Source organism: Citrus sinensis, chromosome 1 (genome assembly GCF_022201045.2).
Source record: "Citrus sinensis cultivar Valencia sweet orange chromosome 1, DVS_A1.0, whole genome shotgun sequence".
Classification (NCBI taxonomy): domain Eukaryota; kingdom Viridiplantae; phylum Streptophyta; class Magnoliopsida; order Sapindales; family Rutaceae; genus Citrus; species Citrus sinensis.
The window spans coordinates 12,631,653-12,650,036 of NC_068556.1; the positions used below are offsets into that span (position 1 = coordinate 12,631,653).

General features: G+C 37.7%; 1 protein-coding gene across 1 annotated transcript; it reads left to right on the plus strand.

The window, feature by feature from the left end:
• Positions 1 to 241: 241 nt before the first annotated feature.
• Positions 242 to 1,639, plus strand: LOC102628009 (protein BIG GRAIN 1-like C). Its single transcript, XM_006490776.3, has one exon. The coding sequence runs from the start codon at positions 497 to 499 to the stop codon at positions 1,568 to 1,570; it is 1,074 nt and encodes a 357-aa protein (XP_006490839.1). The 5' UTR covers positions 242 to 496; the 3' UTR covers positions 1,571 to 1,639.
• Positions 1,640 to 18,384: the final 16,745 nt, after the last annotated feature.

Sequence of the window (18,384 nt, forward strand, 5' to 3'; positions counted from 1 at the left end):
ACGCGCGGGATTCTGCTTTAAAACTTTTATACAGAGAGCAATTACAGCGTGTGCATCAGCATTACTCACTTCTCAGTTTGCCCTTTTTTTGTTTTTTTCAGACTCTAAAATCAAAAATCAAAATCCAATTCCAACCGTGTCATTCGGTTTTTTTTCTTCTTTATGCTCTGTTTATATTCAGATCCGTACATAATATATATAAAAATAAGCACAAGCCCAAGCACAAAACACAAGCCAGTCGTCCATTAAGAGAAAACTTTTCTCTTCTTTTATACTTCTCTCTCCATTTCTTCTTCTTCTTCGCATGATCAAGTTGCCTAGTAATTAATGTGTCTTTGGCAGCTTTTGACATTCTCTAAGCAGACACAAAAGCTCTTACCTCCATTAAACTAAATCCACCTTGTCTTGTTGTTTTAAATTTAGCTCTTCTTAGTTTAATTGCTTGCTTCCACTATAAATTAATCTTAATCTGTGTGCACTGTGCAGCAAATTAGAGATGTATCAAAGGAGAAGGACCCCTTCTTTTTCTTCTTCTCTTCTTGATGCCATTTACCATTCAATTGATGAATCGAATAATAATAATAAGAGAAAAGAGGAGATGGGTTTTTGTTGTGATAAAGCCCTAATGACGAGACAGAGGAATTCCAGAGTGGAACAAGAAGCTCATACTCTACGAAGAGCCATCATGGTGGAGAACTGGATGGAGAAGCAGAGTAGCCTCGACTCCATTTTGAATTTAAAAAATAATTCAATTTCAAATTCTTCATCAGATTCTACTAGCTCTGCATGCGCAGACTCACGCAGTTTTTATAAAGAGAGATCAAGAAGATCGAAGCCGGTTCAATCCGTTAAATGCATGCAGTTCGATAGGAGAATTATCGATGAAGAAAATCCAAAGCAAAAGCAAAAGCCCGAAGGCGGTTTTACAAAGACTAAACTCAAAGCCTTGAAAATATACGGTGAGCTCAAGAAAGTGAAGCAGCCCATTTCACCGGGCGGTCGCTTCACTAGTTTCTTGAACTCGATTTTCAGTTCGGGAAATGCAAAGAAAGTAAACGTATGCACCGTCAAAGCTATGGAGGATGTGAATTTTGATCGTAAATCAAAATCCACTCGTTCAAGGTCATGTGTGAGCAATGCCAACACACCTCCTCCTTCCAAAGGTAACATTATCAACAACTATGGCATTAAAAGGTCTGTCAGGTTTTATCCTGTTAGTATCGTCGTTGATGAACACTGTAGACCTTGCGGCCATAAATGTATTTATGAAGATGATCCGAGCTTACTGCCTTCATTAAAAGATCGAGTGCTCATGAAGAAGAATGAAATTGGAGTAGGCAGATTTTTATCAAACAAGGAAATCAGTGAATTTGTTTCAAGAGATTTTTCTCCTAATCATGACAATGACGATGATGACGAAGATGAAGATGACGCTTTTAGCTATTCAAGTTCTGATCTCTTTGAACTCGATCACTTGAATGGAATTGGAAGATACAGAGAAGAGTTGCCAGTTTATGAAACTACTAATTTGAAAAAAAATAAAGCCATCGCTAAAGGCCTTCTGTTCTAGTTCATTTGCATTAATCATTGTAATTAATCGTTAATGGAATTGAAAAATTAATAAATTTCTTTATCTTAATTATTAAATTTCTTTAAACTTTTTGCTTGATGTAATTAATAAGATGGCATTTACACAGTGAAAGTTTAGGCAAGAGACAAGGAATAACTAAAAAGTGAAAAAAGTATCCTAAAGCACAACACATCTTCCACAGCCATGATAATGGAGAAAGTAAAAATTCTCTTAACTTTTTTTCTCGGTTAGCACATGGCCTCAACGTCTTAATAAATTAAATAATCTCACTTCGACATCATTAATTTAACAATGAACCATGATGGAAAACACGGTTTATTGTCAACCGCCAAACTGGGTCACTATATATTTTTAGTACAGTTGTAATATTTGGGTTTGTATTCATTTACGGATAGGTCTTTCATTGTATCAATTATTCGGCACCCCATTAATTCGGTGTTCAAATTACAAAAAAACAGGCTAGCTAGGGTATCAATGACATATATTTATGTTGCAGGCGCCAAATAATAGAGATAAATAATGTTAAAGATAATGCAAATAAGTAGGGTCACAAATGAAGAATATTAAAGTCAAAATACAGCAAGATCTGAAATCCAATCTAACTTTTGCACCAAAGTGGAAAATAAATATCCACTTTGTTATCAACAACACATATGGGAATGATATCAGACACGCTGACTAGTGACTGGCTAATGGCCACCATCGTTGACTTGAATACCATCATGCAAAAGAATACAGCACAAACACCATTCAAAACAACAGATAAAGACTGCACTGAACGGGAAATTTTTTTATTTTTTATTTAAAAAAAGAACACATCGCAACTTAATGGAAAATAACTCTTTAAGCCTCTACGGATTTGACCAAATATCTATTTTAACCCGTTGGAAAATATCTCGCAATAATAAAAAAGAAGACCACATACACACCATTTTCAAACAGTATTTTTTGACTGGCTGGTGGAATTCAAATCAAGAAGAAATTAGAAAACAAAAAGTTAATTTAAACTTTACGTACTTAAAAATTAAAAACCTCCAGTGCATACAAATTGCCAGTAAGTAGCTGCGGGTTTGTTTCTCATCAACCAAGTACAAATTCATGCTATATAAATATGGCATAGAAGGATTAACAAATCGTATTGAAGTTTTATAACGAATGCAAGAGACCCGCAAATCATGGTAAATATTAAGCCAAGGACCACATACAAGTTACAACCTGAATGGTCCTAATACTTTATAGATTAGGCTTCTGCATACATTTTGTCTTATATGCATCACAAGAGTGTTAGAATAAGAAATTTTTTGGTGAAAACTATCACCTATAACCTAAGAACATTTATTTTATATTACCAAGAATCAATAATAAATTATACGGAAGCATATTTGAATTTATAATGGTGAATTATTCTCTAGAGTTGTGTGATTGACATTCTAGATTAACACGATCTCCTAGAGAATCCTTTAGGTTTCTCACTGCTCTCTCTCTAATGATGGGATGTCAGAAAGAATAGAAAAATACATGTAACTTGGGTCTTTGCACATTAAAGGCCCACACCCTATTAGATACATTAAAACTCATAATACTGAAAACATTAATAGATCACTTTTAATTGAGCTTAACCTTACATGACAGTCCGCAACACATAATTATTCACATATAAACCCAATGTTGGATTAAGGATCCAACAATGTTAGATTAAAAATCCAAACAATCTCTCGCTTGAGCTATATGTGTAACCTTATAATTATGTATTACAAAAATAATCGTATGAGCTCAACCTTATTGTCATTACTAAAATGTATTTATAACCAATTTGGTCCATCAATCATACCAACATAAGATCAAAGCGGCCTTCATTATAATTATCACAACTCGACTCATCAATGGTCACTATGCCAATATAACTAAATTTCATGAATCATGTAGATGTGCAACATGGAAATTTTATGCAATGTGATCTTACACATGCCTATTTCCAACTGCTCCACCTTAAGCATTAGCGAAATCAAATCATACCAAAATCAGAGTATGAATAAACTAAAACTTTATTTCTGCAGAAAATAACCTAAAATATCCATAAATCGAAATAACTGAAAATGTCTATAATATAAGAGCATATGAAATCACAAACTTCCAATAAAATTGAATATCCTTTAATGACACGACACATATACGAGGAGTGTGCTCATGAAATATTTTGGGTGGCAATCCCTTAGTAAGCGGATCTACAATAATGGAGTTTGTTCCAATGTGCTCGATGGACAATTGTCCACTCTAAACTCTTTCTTTAACAACTAGGAACTTGATGTCTATATACTTGGACTTCATAGAGCTCCTGTTGTTATTGAAATACAACACTGCTAATTTATTGTCACAAAATAATTTGAATGGTCTATCAACACCATTTACCATATGCAGCCCTGTGACAAAATTCTGCAGCCATATTCCATGATTGGATGCCTCATAACATGATATAAACTCTATTGCCATCATAGAAGAGGCTATAAGAGATTGTTTAGCACTCTTCCAGGAGACAGCACCCCCAATTAGCTGATAGATGTAACCGAAAATGGATTTTATACTATCTTGGCATCTAGCAAAATAGGAGTCAGTATACCCAACAATCTCAAGTTGATCCGACCTTCGATATATACACATGTAGTCTTTTGTCCTATGTAAGTACCACAAGACTCGTTTGACTGCTTTCTAATGGTCTACTCCTGAATTACTTAAATACCTGCCCAACATCCTAGTAACGTACACAATATCCGATCGTGTACAAACTTGAGCATACATCAAACTTTCTACTACTGACGTATAAGGAATATTCTCCATTTCTTTTTCCTTGAAATCATTTTTCAGGCACTAGTTGAGACTAAACCTGTCTCCTTTAGCCATAGGGGTATCACCTAGTTTGCAATCTTGCATGCCATATCTCTTGAGCATTGTTTTAATATAGCTCTTTTGTGATAATCCAAGAATACTTGGGAGCGATCCCGATGTATCTATACACCTAAAACAAAAGAGGCGTTACCAAGATCTTTCATCTCAAAATTCTTAACTAGAAATCTATTGGTGTCATGCAATAAACCTATATTGCTGCTGGCAAGCAAAATGTCATCGACATATAAAACCAAAAAAATATATTTGCTCCCACAGAACTTATGGTATATGCAATCATCGATAAAATTCATTTCGAAACCGAATGAGATGATCACTTGATGAAACTTGAAATACCATTGTCGAGATGCTTATTTGAGCCCATAAATGAATTTCTTAATTTTGCAAACCATACTCTTTGGGTCAGTCGGGGGTCAAAGTGTGTGGCGTTGTTATACCAGAACTATAACAGTTAAAATTGTTCTTTGGACCAATAGTCTGCAAGTTCGGGTTTCCAGCCGATATACCCTAATCCTTTAGATATCAAACCAGTGGGAGAAAACCACTGCCCACGATACCACCCAAGGATGAGTCATCTCTTAGACTCTTGAAGAAGGTGAACATTGTGAGAGAATAGTTTTGATAAACTGGTTCGAAGATAAATCAGGACTTTTCTGATACACAGGATCCTTACATAAAGGCAAGTGCAGAGCATACTCAGTATAGAGATTGAGATGAACGCTCTTAGAATAATGGCTTAAGTGTTAACTTGCTTCCTAGAAGAAGAAAAGGGTTTAGAGAGACATCGGAAGATTAAACAAACTTTCAAATGTTTATTGAAGATGTTCTACTTAATACAAAGGCTTGAGAGCTCTTATATAGAGCCTCCAAAAGCAAAAGATAAGACAGGACCCTTATCTTTGAGAGCAAACGACAAAATACTTAAAGAGAAAGCATAAAGAAAAAGTATACACGTGAAAAGCATAAAAACACACTTTAGACAGGACATGACCCCTGTCATCTTTTATTAAAGCCAAAAGATCCAGAAAGCTTCTATAGCCATGTGAAAAGCTTGAAGCTTTATAGAGTGGAGGGAAATCTGGATGGAGCTATGTCTCCTGTCTCTTTCTCATATTGTTTTCGAGCTTTGCATATCTCTTGGTAGATTAGATAATCTTCATCGAGCTCATCTTTTTCTGTAGTGGTCGAAACTAACTGAGAAGATGTTGCAGTGGTCAAATTTTGGGGTTCTTAGGATGGAAGTAGTGAGTGGAAATCTTCCCAAGGATCTTGAGCATATTGAAAAAGGACATTTGTGTAGTCCGGGCGTTATTCTCTGACAAGAATACCATGTGGACTGGAACTCGAACCTGGAGTGTTCTCATGAGATTTTGATAAAACCTCAAGGGAGTGAGATGGCCCTATGGATGTGTGGCAGATGTCTGTGGGAGCTGGTTGGACATTGTTGAGTTCTAAAAGAAAAGCTTTAAGGACTGAGATGATAGTTAGATCATGGCTGAGTAGAAATGGATGTGGAAATGTTTTCCATTCATATGCCTGGTCTTGTGTCCAGTAGTCTTTTGTAACTGGATGCTGGAAATATGGCCTGTGAATGATGAAAACTGAGGTAAACAGATTTGCTTCTTGGTCAGGGAGTCTGTTTAACTGATGATGGGTTGAAATATTTTGGAGTTGTTTACGCTACCAGGTGAGTGGTGAAAACCATTCAAATAATGTCCAGAGAAGGGATGGTGCATGATCAGGAGTTGTGATGTGCCTGAGGGTAGGTTGAACAGGGAGGACAAGTTTTGTAACATACAGAATTGTGGACTGTAAGACACCAAACGTACCATAATTCATCTTCTGAAATTGTTAGGGTTGGGTTGAGAGTGAATCCTATAAGAAATAGGTGTTCTAGGTGAAGGGATGGAAAATAGAGTGGTTGGGTTCTGTAGACATTCATGAAATACCTAAAAAGGAATTTTTTGGCAAAATCTTGGATTTGGAAGATTGAACTGAAAGAGAGATTGAGAGGAAAGGTCTTTTGGGTTAAGGCTTTGAAAGGAAGAGAGCGATTCATGGCTATGATCGGTATAGTCTGGATATAAGTGATGAGGGTAGGTTTATTTATAGATGGACGGGTGAGGAAATCAAGGATCATATTTTTATCACCTTTGATGTGCTGGACTGTGAAGTCATATTTGGCGAACCAAGCTTTTAAACTGAGTAATTACTTGTCTAAAAGCAATTTGTTCTTGAAGTCAAGGATTTTTGGGAAAGAGGAGTTGTCCATTTTGATAAGGAAATTGTGACTAACCAGATGGAATTCAAATTTCTTGATTCCATACTTGACTGCTAAAATCTCCTTGTAAATGACATGATAATTCTTTTCTGCATCCTTGAATTGTCCACTTGCGTGAGCGCAATAAGACTCTGTTTCTCCAATTTTTTCTAGGAGAATGGCACTCCAGTATTCATTACTGGCGTTTGTCTAGAGAATTCTTTGTCCAGTTGTGGGAATCTTGAGTGGTGGTGGTGACTGGGAAATCTTTTTAAGTTGTTTGACAGCTGTTGTCTATTCAGGGCCCCATGGTGGGGGTTGTTTCTTTAGCATACGAGACAATTTGCTGGTGTGGACTGCAACTTTGGGAATAAAGTCTCTCAAATAATTCACAATTCCAAAGAACTGTTGAATTTGCTTTTTATTAAGATCTGTGTCCGGGAACTTTGTCAATTCTTCTGCAATGTGTGGTCCTGGATGGTAGTGACCATCTTTTAACACCATGCCTAAAAAGTCGATAGATTCCTTTCCAATGCTGCTTTTCTTTTCAGAAAGCATTATGCCATATGCTTGCACAATGTCAAAGAAATCTGAAAGCAATTTTTGGTAGGTCTGGTGGTTGGTGGAAAATAACAAAATGTCATCGATGTATACCAAAGCATGATGGAGGATGGGAGAGAATATTTTGACCATGGCTTTTTGGAACAGGGAAGGAGCAACTTTGAGACCAAAGGGCATTACTGTCCATTGATAATAGGCATTGGGAATACAGAAGGTTATTTTGGGTATATCAGAGGGTGAAATGCCGAGTTGCCAAAAACCAGCTTTAAGATCAAATTTGGAAAAGATCCTAGCATCTTGAAGATGGACAAACAAGGACTAGATTTTTGGTAGAGGAAATTTTTCATCTCTGAGAAAAGCATTTAAAGGCTGATAATCAATTACCAACCTCTTTTATCCTCAAACTAACTCTGAACTTTGTTCAACGTAAAAGACTTGACATGCCCAATCTGAAGTTGTTGGCTCAATGAGACATTGCTGAAGCAATTGGTCGCATTCTTGTTTAGCTAAAAGAAGGTCAGAAAGTGGCATTCCTAGATGAGTTACTTTTGTTGGATTGATGTCTTCATTTAACTTAAAGGGGAGTTGAATGAAGAACTTGTCATTTTTCCAAAGAGGAAAAGGATGACTGAACTGAGAATGATTTTCAGGACAGAACTAGAAAAGTTTTTGGGTGATAGAGGCATAAAGAGGAGTTGTATCTGAGAGAGTATACAGACGAAGAATATCTGTATAAGACAAAAATATTTGTTTGAACTTGATTCTAGTTGGTGTAATGTAGAGATTTCTTACCAGATGAAGGATATCAAATCCTATGAGACGATCATTGTCTGGTAAATCTGAACCAACGATTTTTTGCCATATGACGTAATTCGGAAAAAACTGAATCCCAATGGGTTTTTTGGTAATTAGTGAAGTTTTAAAGATTTCACCATTGGCTGCTTTAAAGAATTCAGTATGATTTTCCCAATAAGAATGAGGGAGAACGGTGGGATTGAGCATACTGCGTTGTGCACCAGTATCAAGGAAACCAATAACAGGGATAGGTTTATGAAATTTGGAAGGAAGGACTGAAATTTTTACTGAAGGAGCAGTTGGCTTAGAATTGACCTGGTTAACTTCTTGAACAGTATAAATGACATAAATTTCATCTATCTCAGAATCATCTGTTGATTCTGTGAGGATGAATGTTGCATGATCATCATAATCTGTCTGTTCAGAAAAATTGGACTCAACATCTTTATGATCAGAAAGAATGGAAGATTTTTGTAGATGTTAAATGAGACGAACAACTTTGGCAGACTTGTTTGGACAATTTCTGGCAAAATGACCTCTTTTCTTGCAAATGAAACAACGATTATGTTTCTTTTTGCTGAACTGTGATGGGTCCTTCTTTTTGAAATATCTGTAAGGTTTTTTGCCTTTTCTGGAAGATCTGTGAGGGTGCTTTTGGAAATGACCTTTTTTCTTGGTTGGACAAGTGCATTTTTTGTCATCTTTGCACTGAATTTTAAGGTATGGTTTTTTGCAGGCTGAGGCAAAGGGCTGTTTATTCTCAACGAGGTCTTTAAAGAAGTCTTTTTGTTCACACAATCTGTCAAGACATAACATAGTCAAGTGGAAGATTTTTCCAAGAGAGATGTTGGCTATGTCCAGATTGAAAGCTGTAAGCTGTCTCTGGAGTTCTGGCTGAAGTTTTGGAGGAAGTGAGGCAATGAAAACATGCTTTAAAGTTGGATCATTGAATCCATTTAACTTGTAATAGAGCATGCTCATTCTTTTGTAATGAATCTCCAAGTGGTTGCGCTTAAGAGAGCAACATTTTATCTGATGAAATTCTTTTCTGGAGGCTTCATTTGCTGCAGCTGGTTCTCCAATGAATTGTTCATAAATGATTGTAAGAGCTGTAGCGACTATGGTTTGAATAAGTTGAAGTTGTCTGTATTCTCCCAGACTTTCAAACCAATCTCGCAAAGAACCAGTGAATCTGGAACAGAACTCTTGAAGAACTGTTTAAGATTGTGCATTTGGTCGTGTCATTTGGACATCAACCCAAGCAGCAAATTCCTGGTGTCTAGCTGGCCATTTATGGTGAGGAATGTCATCAAATGTGAACCACGATGTCGAAGATGGTTTGGAAGAGGTTTCAGGTGCTGGAGGATTTGGGGGAATTGGTTCAATTTGTGAACTGCCTTAATCAGCATTTTCATCATCAGATTCATCTACAACTGGTGTAGATGTGCTTGGTTCTTCCGTCTTTGTAGATGGTTGAACCATGAGTAATCCAGAGATATCTGCATATTGAGATTCTGAGTCTGAGGAGGATTGCTCATAAGAATTAGAACTATCTTTAGAAGATGAGTCTAATTCTAGATCACTGCTTTGCATACCAACACTTTGGTAAAAGTATTGGTGTATAGGAGCTTTATCTTTCTTTATTGGCTCGGGAGTTGCTTTTGGAGAGTCGTCAGGTAATGGAGAGCTTTCTTTTGGTTTTGGTTATGAGATTTTGACTTTTGTGGCTGGCTTTTTGGATGTTGATGGTGGTGTGGGGAGTTCTTTGTTTCTGTAAAGGAGATGGGAAAGACCAAAGAACTTGTTATAGTCCATTGGTGGTTTAGATGGATTATAGAAAGGTTGATATGTATCAAATAGAGGGGCAGGAATGGGTAAAGATTGGGTTTTGGTAAAGAGGGATGACTGCTCTTTATCTGCATCAATCCTGGTTAGCTCAGCTTTTAGCTTTCTAATCTTTGTTTCTTTTTTGTTGAATTCTGGACCCCATATGTGATTGTTAATCATCGTTCTGAGATCAACATCTAATTCAGAGATTCTGTTTTGCAAATTCAGATAGATCTGTTCTAACTGAGCATTGAGAGAATCCACATTTGTTTTAGTTTTTGTCACTTGAGTTGTGACTTTGTCAATGTTTCTCCCAAGATTATGAAGTGCTTGATTTTGAGCATTGGCATTTTGAGTTTGCCAATTTAAGATTGATTCATATTGCTTTGGAGCTTCTGGTTGACCATAAGAAATGATAGGTGATTGCACAAAAGGTTGGGAAAGACTAGCTAAAGGAAGAGAACATTAGGCATGACTTGATCTTTGGTGGAGAAGGAATGGGTTTTTCTTCTTTTTCTATCCACTTGAGGGCCTTTTTGTAGATTGGTAAAGGCTGGCTTGAGCTTGGATCATTTGGTGGTTCAGGAGGATAAGATTTGCAAGGAGTCATTGGATAAGAAGGTTTCTTTTTTCTCCTTTGTCGTCTCCTCATGATTTCAAAGTCTTCATCATCGTCATATGGATCTTCAAGGCAAGGGCAATCAGGATTGCACATATGGGCTTCTAGAACATCCCATAAGACTGGTTACTGCTTTGATCATAGCAGAATATGAAAGCCTTGGAGCTTCGAGATCTGAAGATTGTCTTGGAGTCTGGAAGGACATCTTAACTTGGCCATTAGATCTTCTTTCAAAAATGGCCTCAGAAGTCTGAATTGGCTTAGAGTTTTGGTGAAATTGCTCATAGTTGGAAAGCCATTCAAGGGGCATGAGTTGAACCAACTCTTACTTTTGAATCTGTTTGGGGATTTGGATTATTGTTGGGATTGTATCGATGTCTGCAAGGATCATTAATGCATATGTGGTTGTTTGTGAAGTGGGTTGATCTAGGGCATGATTCTGTAATCGATACACTATTTGGTGATAGAGAGTGGCTATTTTTGAAGTTGTGTTTGGTCTGCTCCTTGGAGCTGGATCTGTACTTTTATGGTGGTTGGAAGATTTGGATCTTTGAGGGACATGTTGAAATTGGGGTAGAAGGTTAACAATACACTTCCAGCATGGAGTGTAGTCAAAACGGTTCCAATAACAACATGTTGGTATTCTTTGAATCTAGTATCTAGCAAGGCCATTCTGGCAGTGACTGGCAGGCCTTTTCTTCCATGTAAAGTGAGAATTAGCCTTACACCTCCAAGCTGAAGGTGTGTATACCCTTCTCGTTTCCAAGCAGCTATGAGATCTGTAGATATTTCGAGTGTAACATATTGTTCACTCTGTGAGGCTTGGAGAGTACATTGGTCTAGTCTGGAAGACTGGATGTAGTCTTTAGGTAGAGGCCTTTTGGTAGAAATTAAGGTTCTGATGCTTGGCTCATTACTGGGAACTGTGATTCATTGATATGGGCAGATTTGAGGATATATGAGTATTCAACAAGGTTTTCTATTTTTGAAGCAGCATGTTTTTGACAAGAACAAGGTAAAGAAAGAGTAGAAGAAAGAGAAATATGAGAAGATTCAGAGGAAACTGGATTTGTAGATAAAGATGCCATGTTGATGAGATTTCTTCTAAGTTTACAACTAACACTTGAATACATTAAACTATGATACCACCTATGTCACCATTGAAAAACATTGTCTTAACAATGTAACTCAATATCGAAATGCACCATTAATGCCATTATTATCATGAAAGAGTCTTTCGAAGAAACTGGAGAGAAAGTCTCTTGAAAGTCTATGCTTTCTTTCTACATAAACCTCTTAGTATTGTGATGGAAGAATATGTGGGTTTAGCATGCTACGCTGGGTGCCAGTGTCGATGAGACCAATGGCTGGGACGGGCCTTTGGAATTTTGAGGGCAAGATCTGGAGTTTGATGGAAGGTATAGGAACAGTAGTGTCGAGGGACAGTAACTGTTGGTGGAAAATCACTTGGGACTGATCACTGTCTGAATCATCAGAGGAATTTTGCAGTGCGAACACAGTTTCATCATTGGGTTCATCTTGTTCAGAGAAATAGAATTCTAGTTCATCCTTCTCGGGAGAGTAGTCTGTAGTGGCTTAAAGATGCTCAACTAGCCGAATAGATTTTTCCTGTTTGTTAGGACAATCTTTGGCGTAATGGCCTTTTCTCTTGCAGATGAAACATCTGCTTGATTTTCTCTGTTTAAAGTCTCTGGAAGAAGATGACTTCTTTCTGAAGAATCTGTAAGGCTTTCTAGATCGGCGAGGTCTGAATGAAAATTCTGGATTTTTAAATTTCCTAAAATGCCTTTTCTTCTTAGAACTGCAATCACAATCCTTTTTCTTCTGACATTTGATCTGCAAATAAGGCTTTTTGCAAGCACTCCGAAATGGTTATTTATCTTTCAATAGTTCTTTGAAAAACTGTTTTTACTCACAAAGTTTGTCAAGATAAGTTTTGGTAAGTTGGAAGATTTTGCCAAGGGAGACGTTGTCAAGAGCAAGATTGGATGCGGTGAGTTGTCTCTGTATGTCTGGTTGGAGTTCGTCTGGAAGGGAAGCTAGAAAGACATGCTTTAATATCGGCTCATTGAATCCATTAAGCTTATAGAATAGCAAGGACATTCGTTTATAATGGAAGTCAAGATCTTTAGCATTGAGTGAACAACATTTCATGTTGAGATAGTCTCGGCGTGCAGCTTCAAAAACTGCAGAAGGGTCTCCAAGGAATTGATCATGGATAACCGCAAGGGCACTTGAGACTTCTGGTAATTGAATAAACTGTAATTGTCTGTAGTGGCCTAAAGAATCAAACCAATCTCTTAGAGCACCTGTAAAACGAGTAGCATATTCTCTAAGGACGGATTCAGTTGTGGCTCCTGGCCTTAGCATTTGGAGGTCAATCCAGGCAGACATTTCATTAAGTCGGTCACGCCATTTATGAGATGGAAGATCATCAAATGTGAACCATGGACCATTTGACAATTTCTGACTGGGTGGATTAGGCTGGGCCTGGGCTGGAGGGGGTTGGTTTGTGGCAGAAGATTCAGGCATTTCTTTTTCAACTTCTGAGGGAATATCAACATATGGTTCTGTATGAGAGGTTTGGCCTTGGGCAGCTTGATCAGGTTGAGCCATCAAGATTCTGGTGATATCAGCATAGGACTTTTCAAAGTCACTGGTGGATGCTGAAGATTCTGTGGATGCTGAAGATTCTGTGTTAGTTTCGGTATGGCTATCATAAACAACTAGATTTGAATCAGAAGTTTGGTCATCTAGGGAAGATGAGTGGTCGACTTGGGCACTAAACTGGTGCATAGGTTCTTTATCCTTGGATTGAATAGGAGGTTGGGATAAAGATGGTGATGGAGGTGCGGGCGGTGATGCCGGCGTATAACCAGGAGATTGTTGGCCAGGGATGGAAATGGATGACTGATGAATTGTGACGGGTCGCAGTTGTGGTTTAGGTTTAGGTGGTGGTGGTAATGGATTATCCCGAAAAAAGAGTATGAGTCATACCAAATAACTTGGAAGGATCATACTGTCGGATAGGAGAAAGCATAGAGGCAAATGGATGATAAGTTGGACCGATGGAAGGGAGAGGAGGTGATGTGGTAAAAAGGGTAGGTATTTGTTTGTCAGATTCAATCTGAGCAAGCTCAGCTTTTAAGCGTCTGATTTTCCTTTCTTTTTGATCAAATTCTAGGCCAGAATAGCGCTAGGCCAGCATGGTTCGTAACCCAGAATCAAGTTGAGTAATTATGGACAAGAGATTTTGGTGGATCTGCTGCATCTGTGCAGTGATGGAATTAACTTTTGTCTCAAGTTGTTCAGTTCGTAAACTGATTTTCTCAACTTTTGAATTGATATTTAACAAAGTATCATTCTATGCTCTGGCATTTTGAGTTTGCCAGTTGAGGACTAATTCAAAATGTTTAGGTGGTTCAAGATGACCGATCGAGGTTATGGCTGAAGGGATAAAGGGTTTGGATATAACGTTCCGTTGTGAATCTGTGTGAGTGTCTAAAGGAGGAAAGGAAGAAGAGTAATTTGAAGAAGTAGAGGAAAACATCATACAAGCCAGTGGTTGTACGAGAGGTGGTGAATTTGGGAGAGGAGATGGAACCTCAGGTTTGCAATGCTTTGCAATCCATCGGAGTTCTGCTTTGTAGATGGGTAATGGGGCTGGTGGAGGTGGAGGATCTTTTGGAGATTTGGGTTCACAGGGTTGGTATGAGATTGGAGGTTTTTTCTTTTTGGGTTTCTTTTTCCTTGTGGTTGCATAATCATCGTCTTCGTCCCAATCATCCTAGCAAGGACAATTAGGGTCACACATGCCGGAGCCAGGGGCATCCCATAGGAAATGGCCATTTTGCTTGGCTGGATAAATAGGGTAGCCTTCAGAATTGAACCCTGTAATGGGCAGATCTTCCTGGGCTGTCTGAACAGCTGTGATCATTGAAGAATAGGTAAAGGAGAGCCGAGGAGGCTCTTGTGGAGCACTTGGAGGTGGTTTAAAAGCCATTCTGATTGTGCCATCTTGTCCTCTTTCAAACATACTTTCAGATGTCTGAATTGGAGCGGTATTATTATGGAACTGTTCATAGTTGGAGATCCATTCAAGAGGCATAAGTTTGATGAGTTCATGATGAGGAATTTGTCTTGGGATCTGGATGATTGTGGGAATTTGGTCAGAGTGGTGTTCTGGAGTGGGTAGATCTAAGGCATGACCCGTCCTTGAGACTTTTGTCTTCTAAATTTCAGTTTTCATGACCAAAATGGTATGATTTAATTCTTTGTTCTACTTTGATTTCTAGTCCTTCAGGAGCAGAGAGATTTCTTCTTCATGGCTTCCACTTTCTCTTCAACTTCTTCCAATCCTGTTACTCTTTCTTCTATTCTTTCTTTGCCCAAATCTTGTACTTCTCATACCACCAATAAAATCGAAAACCTTGTAGAATATTCCTACATCCCTGAATCAGCCCAAATCAGTGAGTCCTCCTACCCTCTCATCAGCCCTTACCAGTTATATAAACGCCCCAGTTCCTTTACCCGTAGTATTCGCACCCTGATCTCTACCAGACGGCCACACCCTAAAGAATATATCCAGTCTTCTCGCCTGGATCAATGTGCTCTCCAAGCAACCTCTGCTGACCAATATGTCACTTTGGAAATACCCTTTGAATTGCTTTCTAATTGGAAAAGAGAAGGCTATACCCATCTCCATCTTGGAGGCATCCGATTAATCCTTACCCTTCATGGGAGAAAAGGGTTACCGGTCACAGCTCGCATTGCTATGCTTGATACCCGGTTTAAACAATACCAAGATGCTGTTATAGCCACTGTCCTTACAACTCTCCATGCAGGAAGTGTTTTACTCACCTTTTATCCAAACTTCAACCTTTCTCTTCAAGATCCTAACTTGCCCACAACCTTGAAAGTTCAAGTCCAAATTCAAGGTGCAGAACAAATTTCCTCAGCCAAAATTGCCACTCTCCATCATCAATTGGTCTATAGGCTTCAAAATCATGCCTTAGATCACATATGTCATTGTCCTTCATGACTTCATCTCCACATTACCTTTCGAATCCCTCTTAGTCTTAAATATCGATTTGCAACCAATAGGTTTTTCGCCTTCTAGCAATGGGACAAGATCACATACGTCATGGTCCTTCATGACTTCATCTCCTTATTCATGGCATCTATCCACTTCTGAGAGTTTGAACTTTCCATGGCTTTACGAAAATTGATCGGATCATCTTCCATCACGTTGATGTCTACCTCATGTTCTTGAAGTAATACAATGTAGTCATCTGCCACTACACTTCTCCTTTCTCTAGTGGATCTACTTGATGGTACAAGTTCTTGAGATGGTAGAGTTTGTTCTTCTAGACAACTTCGTGTATGAGGGGTTCTCCAACATTGTCTTGATCTATTGTGTCTTGAACAAAGTCAGAAACAAGACCTTGGTCAATGCTAATAACACCTATGGGAATATCAATTTAAGTTGAAAATTGACTTAGTCATGGGATCATAAAACTTGTAACCCCTGGATCGTTCTGAGTATTCAATTAAATAACAAGTCATTGTCTTTTAGTCCAGTTTCTTCTCATTAGGCCTATAAGGCCTTGCCTCAGCTGGACATCCTCAAACATGCAAGTGCTTTAGACTACACTTCTTACCCGTCCAAAGCTTGTAGGGGGACTTGACAGTCGTAGAACTTTATTAAGGATATACGTTGCAGCCTTAAGTGCTTCTCCCCAAAGTGATTCTGGTAAAGTAAAATGACAAATCATACTTCTCTCAGTACCGGAAGAAAAAATCCAACCGTTGTTTCATTTGCAAGAAACGCGGTCACTTTGCCCGCAATTGTCCCCAAGACGATATCGCATTCCTCTAGGAATTTGGAAAAAAATGTCATGGACATTGTTCACCTGAACCATCATATCTGCCATAGTATTCACCACTATGATCAGATCTGACGCTTTCCATTCTTTTGTCAAGTTGGTTCTCAACTTCAGCCTTAAAGTTTTTGAATATATCCAAGGATTATGACTTTTTATGGAGGAGCTATATAGCGATATCTAGAAAAATTGTCTATGAACATCATAAAATATTGTTGACCATTCCAAATGGCTATAAGAAATGGCCAATAAATGTCCGTATGTATGAGTTCTAAAACATCAAAAGTCCTGATGGTTTTAAATCTCCTTTTATTGGTTTGCTTCCCCTTGATATGGTTAACACAAATATCAAAATCTATTAAATCTAAGGGGTTAAGAATTTCATGTGACACAACTCTCTCTATTCTCTGTCTGGAGATATAACCCAATCTCTTATGCCATAATGCAGCTGAATTCTCTTTGGTTAATTTTTTCTTTAAATCTCGTGTACTTAATTTAAGGGATTCATTAAATAAAGCAATTGTATCAAGTTATATAAAGATTATCATTGCTTGACAAAGAAACTAAAACCAACCAGTTTTGAATCATGAAACAAACTAAATTTTATTCCCAAATGAGCAAGAAGAACCAAATTTGTCCAAAGAAGAAATAGAAATCAAATTCCGTTTAAAAGTCGTAACAACAAATGTTTCATCAAGATCCAAATAAAATATAGTCTTCAACAATAATCTAAAATTTTCAATTGCTTTTACTTCAATTGTCTTGCCATCACCTACAAAAATATATCTTTCACCATCATTAGATTTTTGGCAACTCAGGCAATCCTGCGTAGACACACTGATGTGAGTGGTAGCACCAGAATTTATCCATCACGTGTGTCTAGGTACTAAAGTTAAATTGACCTCAGAACAAACCAAACTAAAAAGCATACATTTCTTACCACGCTATACATGATAATTAGTACAATGCTTCTTCTCCCTTCAACCCTATAGAAAAAACAACCAAGTACATTCTCAATCACTTGTTTTTTTTTCTTTCTTTTAGGTGTTGTAACTACGGCTTCTTTATCCTTCTTTCTTTTCTTGCCCTTAAAGGTAAAGGCTAGGTGAGCACTTTCTACATTATCTTTCTTCAGCCTATCCTCTTCCTAAACATAGTGTGATATGAGCTCATTCAGAGACCAAGTCTCTTTCTGACAATTATAGCTCACCTTAAACTGGTTAAATTGTGTTGGTAAGGATATTAAAAACAAATGCACTAGCAATCCCTTAGAGAGTTCAAGCATAAGTGCTCCTAACTTAGAAGCAAGATGAGACATCTATATAATGTACTCCCTGATATTGCCTTTACCCGTATAAGTCATTGAAATTAGGCTTGTCAAGAGCGTACCAATTTAAATCTTTTCATTCTTGACAAACATTTGTTCAATTTGTGCAAGGAACTCCTAAGCCCCTGAATGCTTCTGGAATGGTCTTCTTCATGGTCATGATACACATGCGATTTGATCTCTCCCACCTTTCAAATTTTCCTTTTATCATCAAGGGTACTCTCATCTATAAGAGGTGGAGGAGAATCAACCCTTAACACAAAATTGGGAGAACTATTAACATGTTCTCTTACCGTGATTTGAAGTTAGACCCATTTAGTATAGGGCTAGAATTGATGTTGGTAGCAATATTAGCAGCAAACATAACTAAATAGAGAACAACAAACAAACAAAACAAGCTCATATTAGTTTTAAAACAAAATTAAATTCAAATAAAGGTAAACCCTATCTCAAGATACCAGACACTCCATTAATATTTCATTTTTGGACAAAATATGGACTTTCCTTAGGTCCAACCGATATTTATAGAAATTACATACACACAACCATTTATATTCCAAAATAAATTAATTTCCACAAGAGAGGTTACTTTGGCGACAT

Excerpts from the sequence above, each read along its gene's own strand:
- LOC102628009 (XM_006490776.3), top strand. The coding sequence starts at position 497 with ATGTATCAAAGGAGAAGGACCCCTTCTTTTTCTTCTTCTCTTCTTGAT.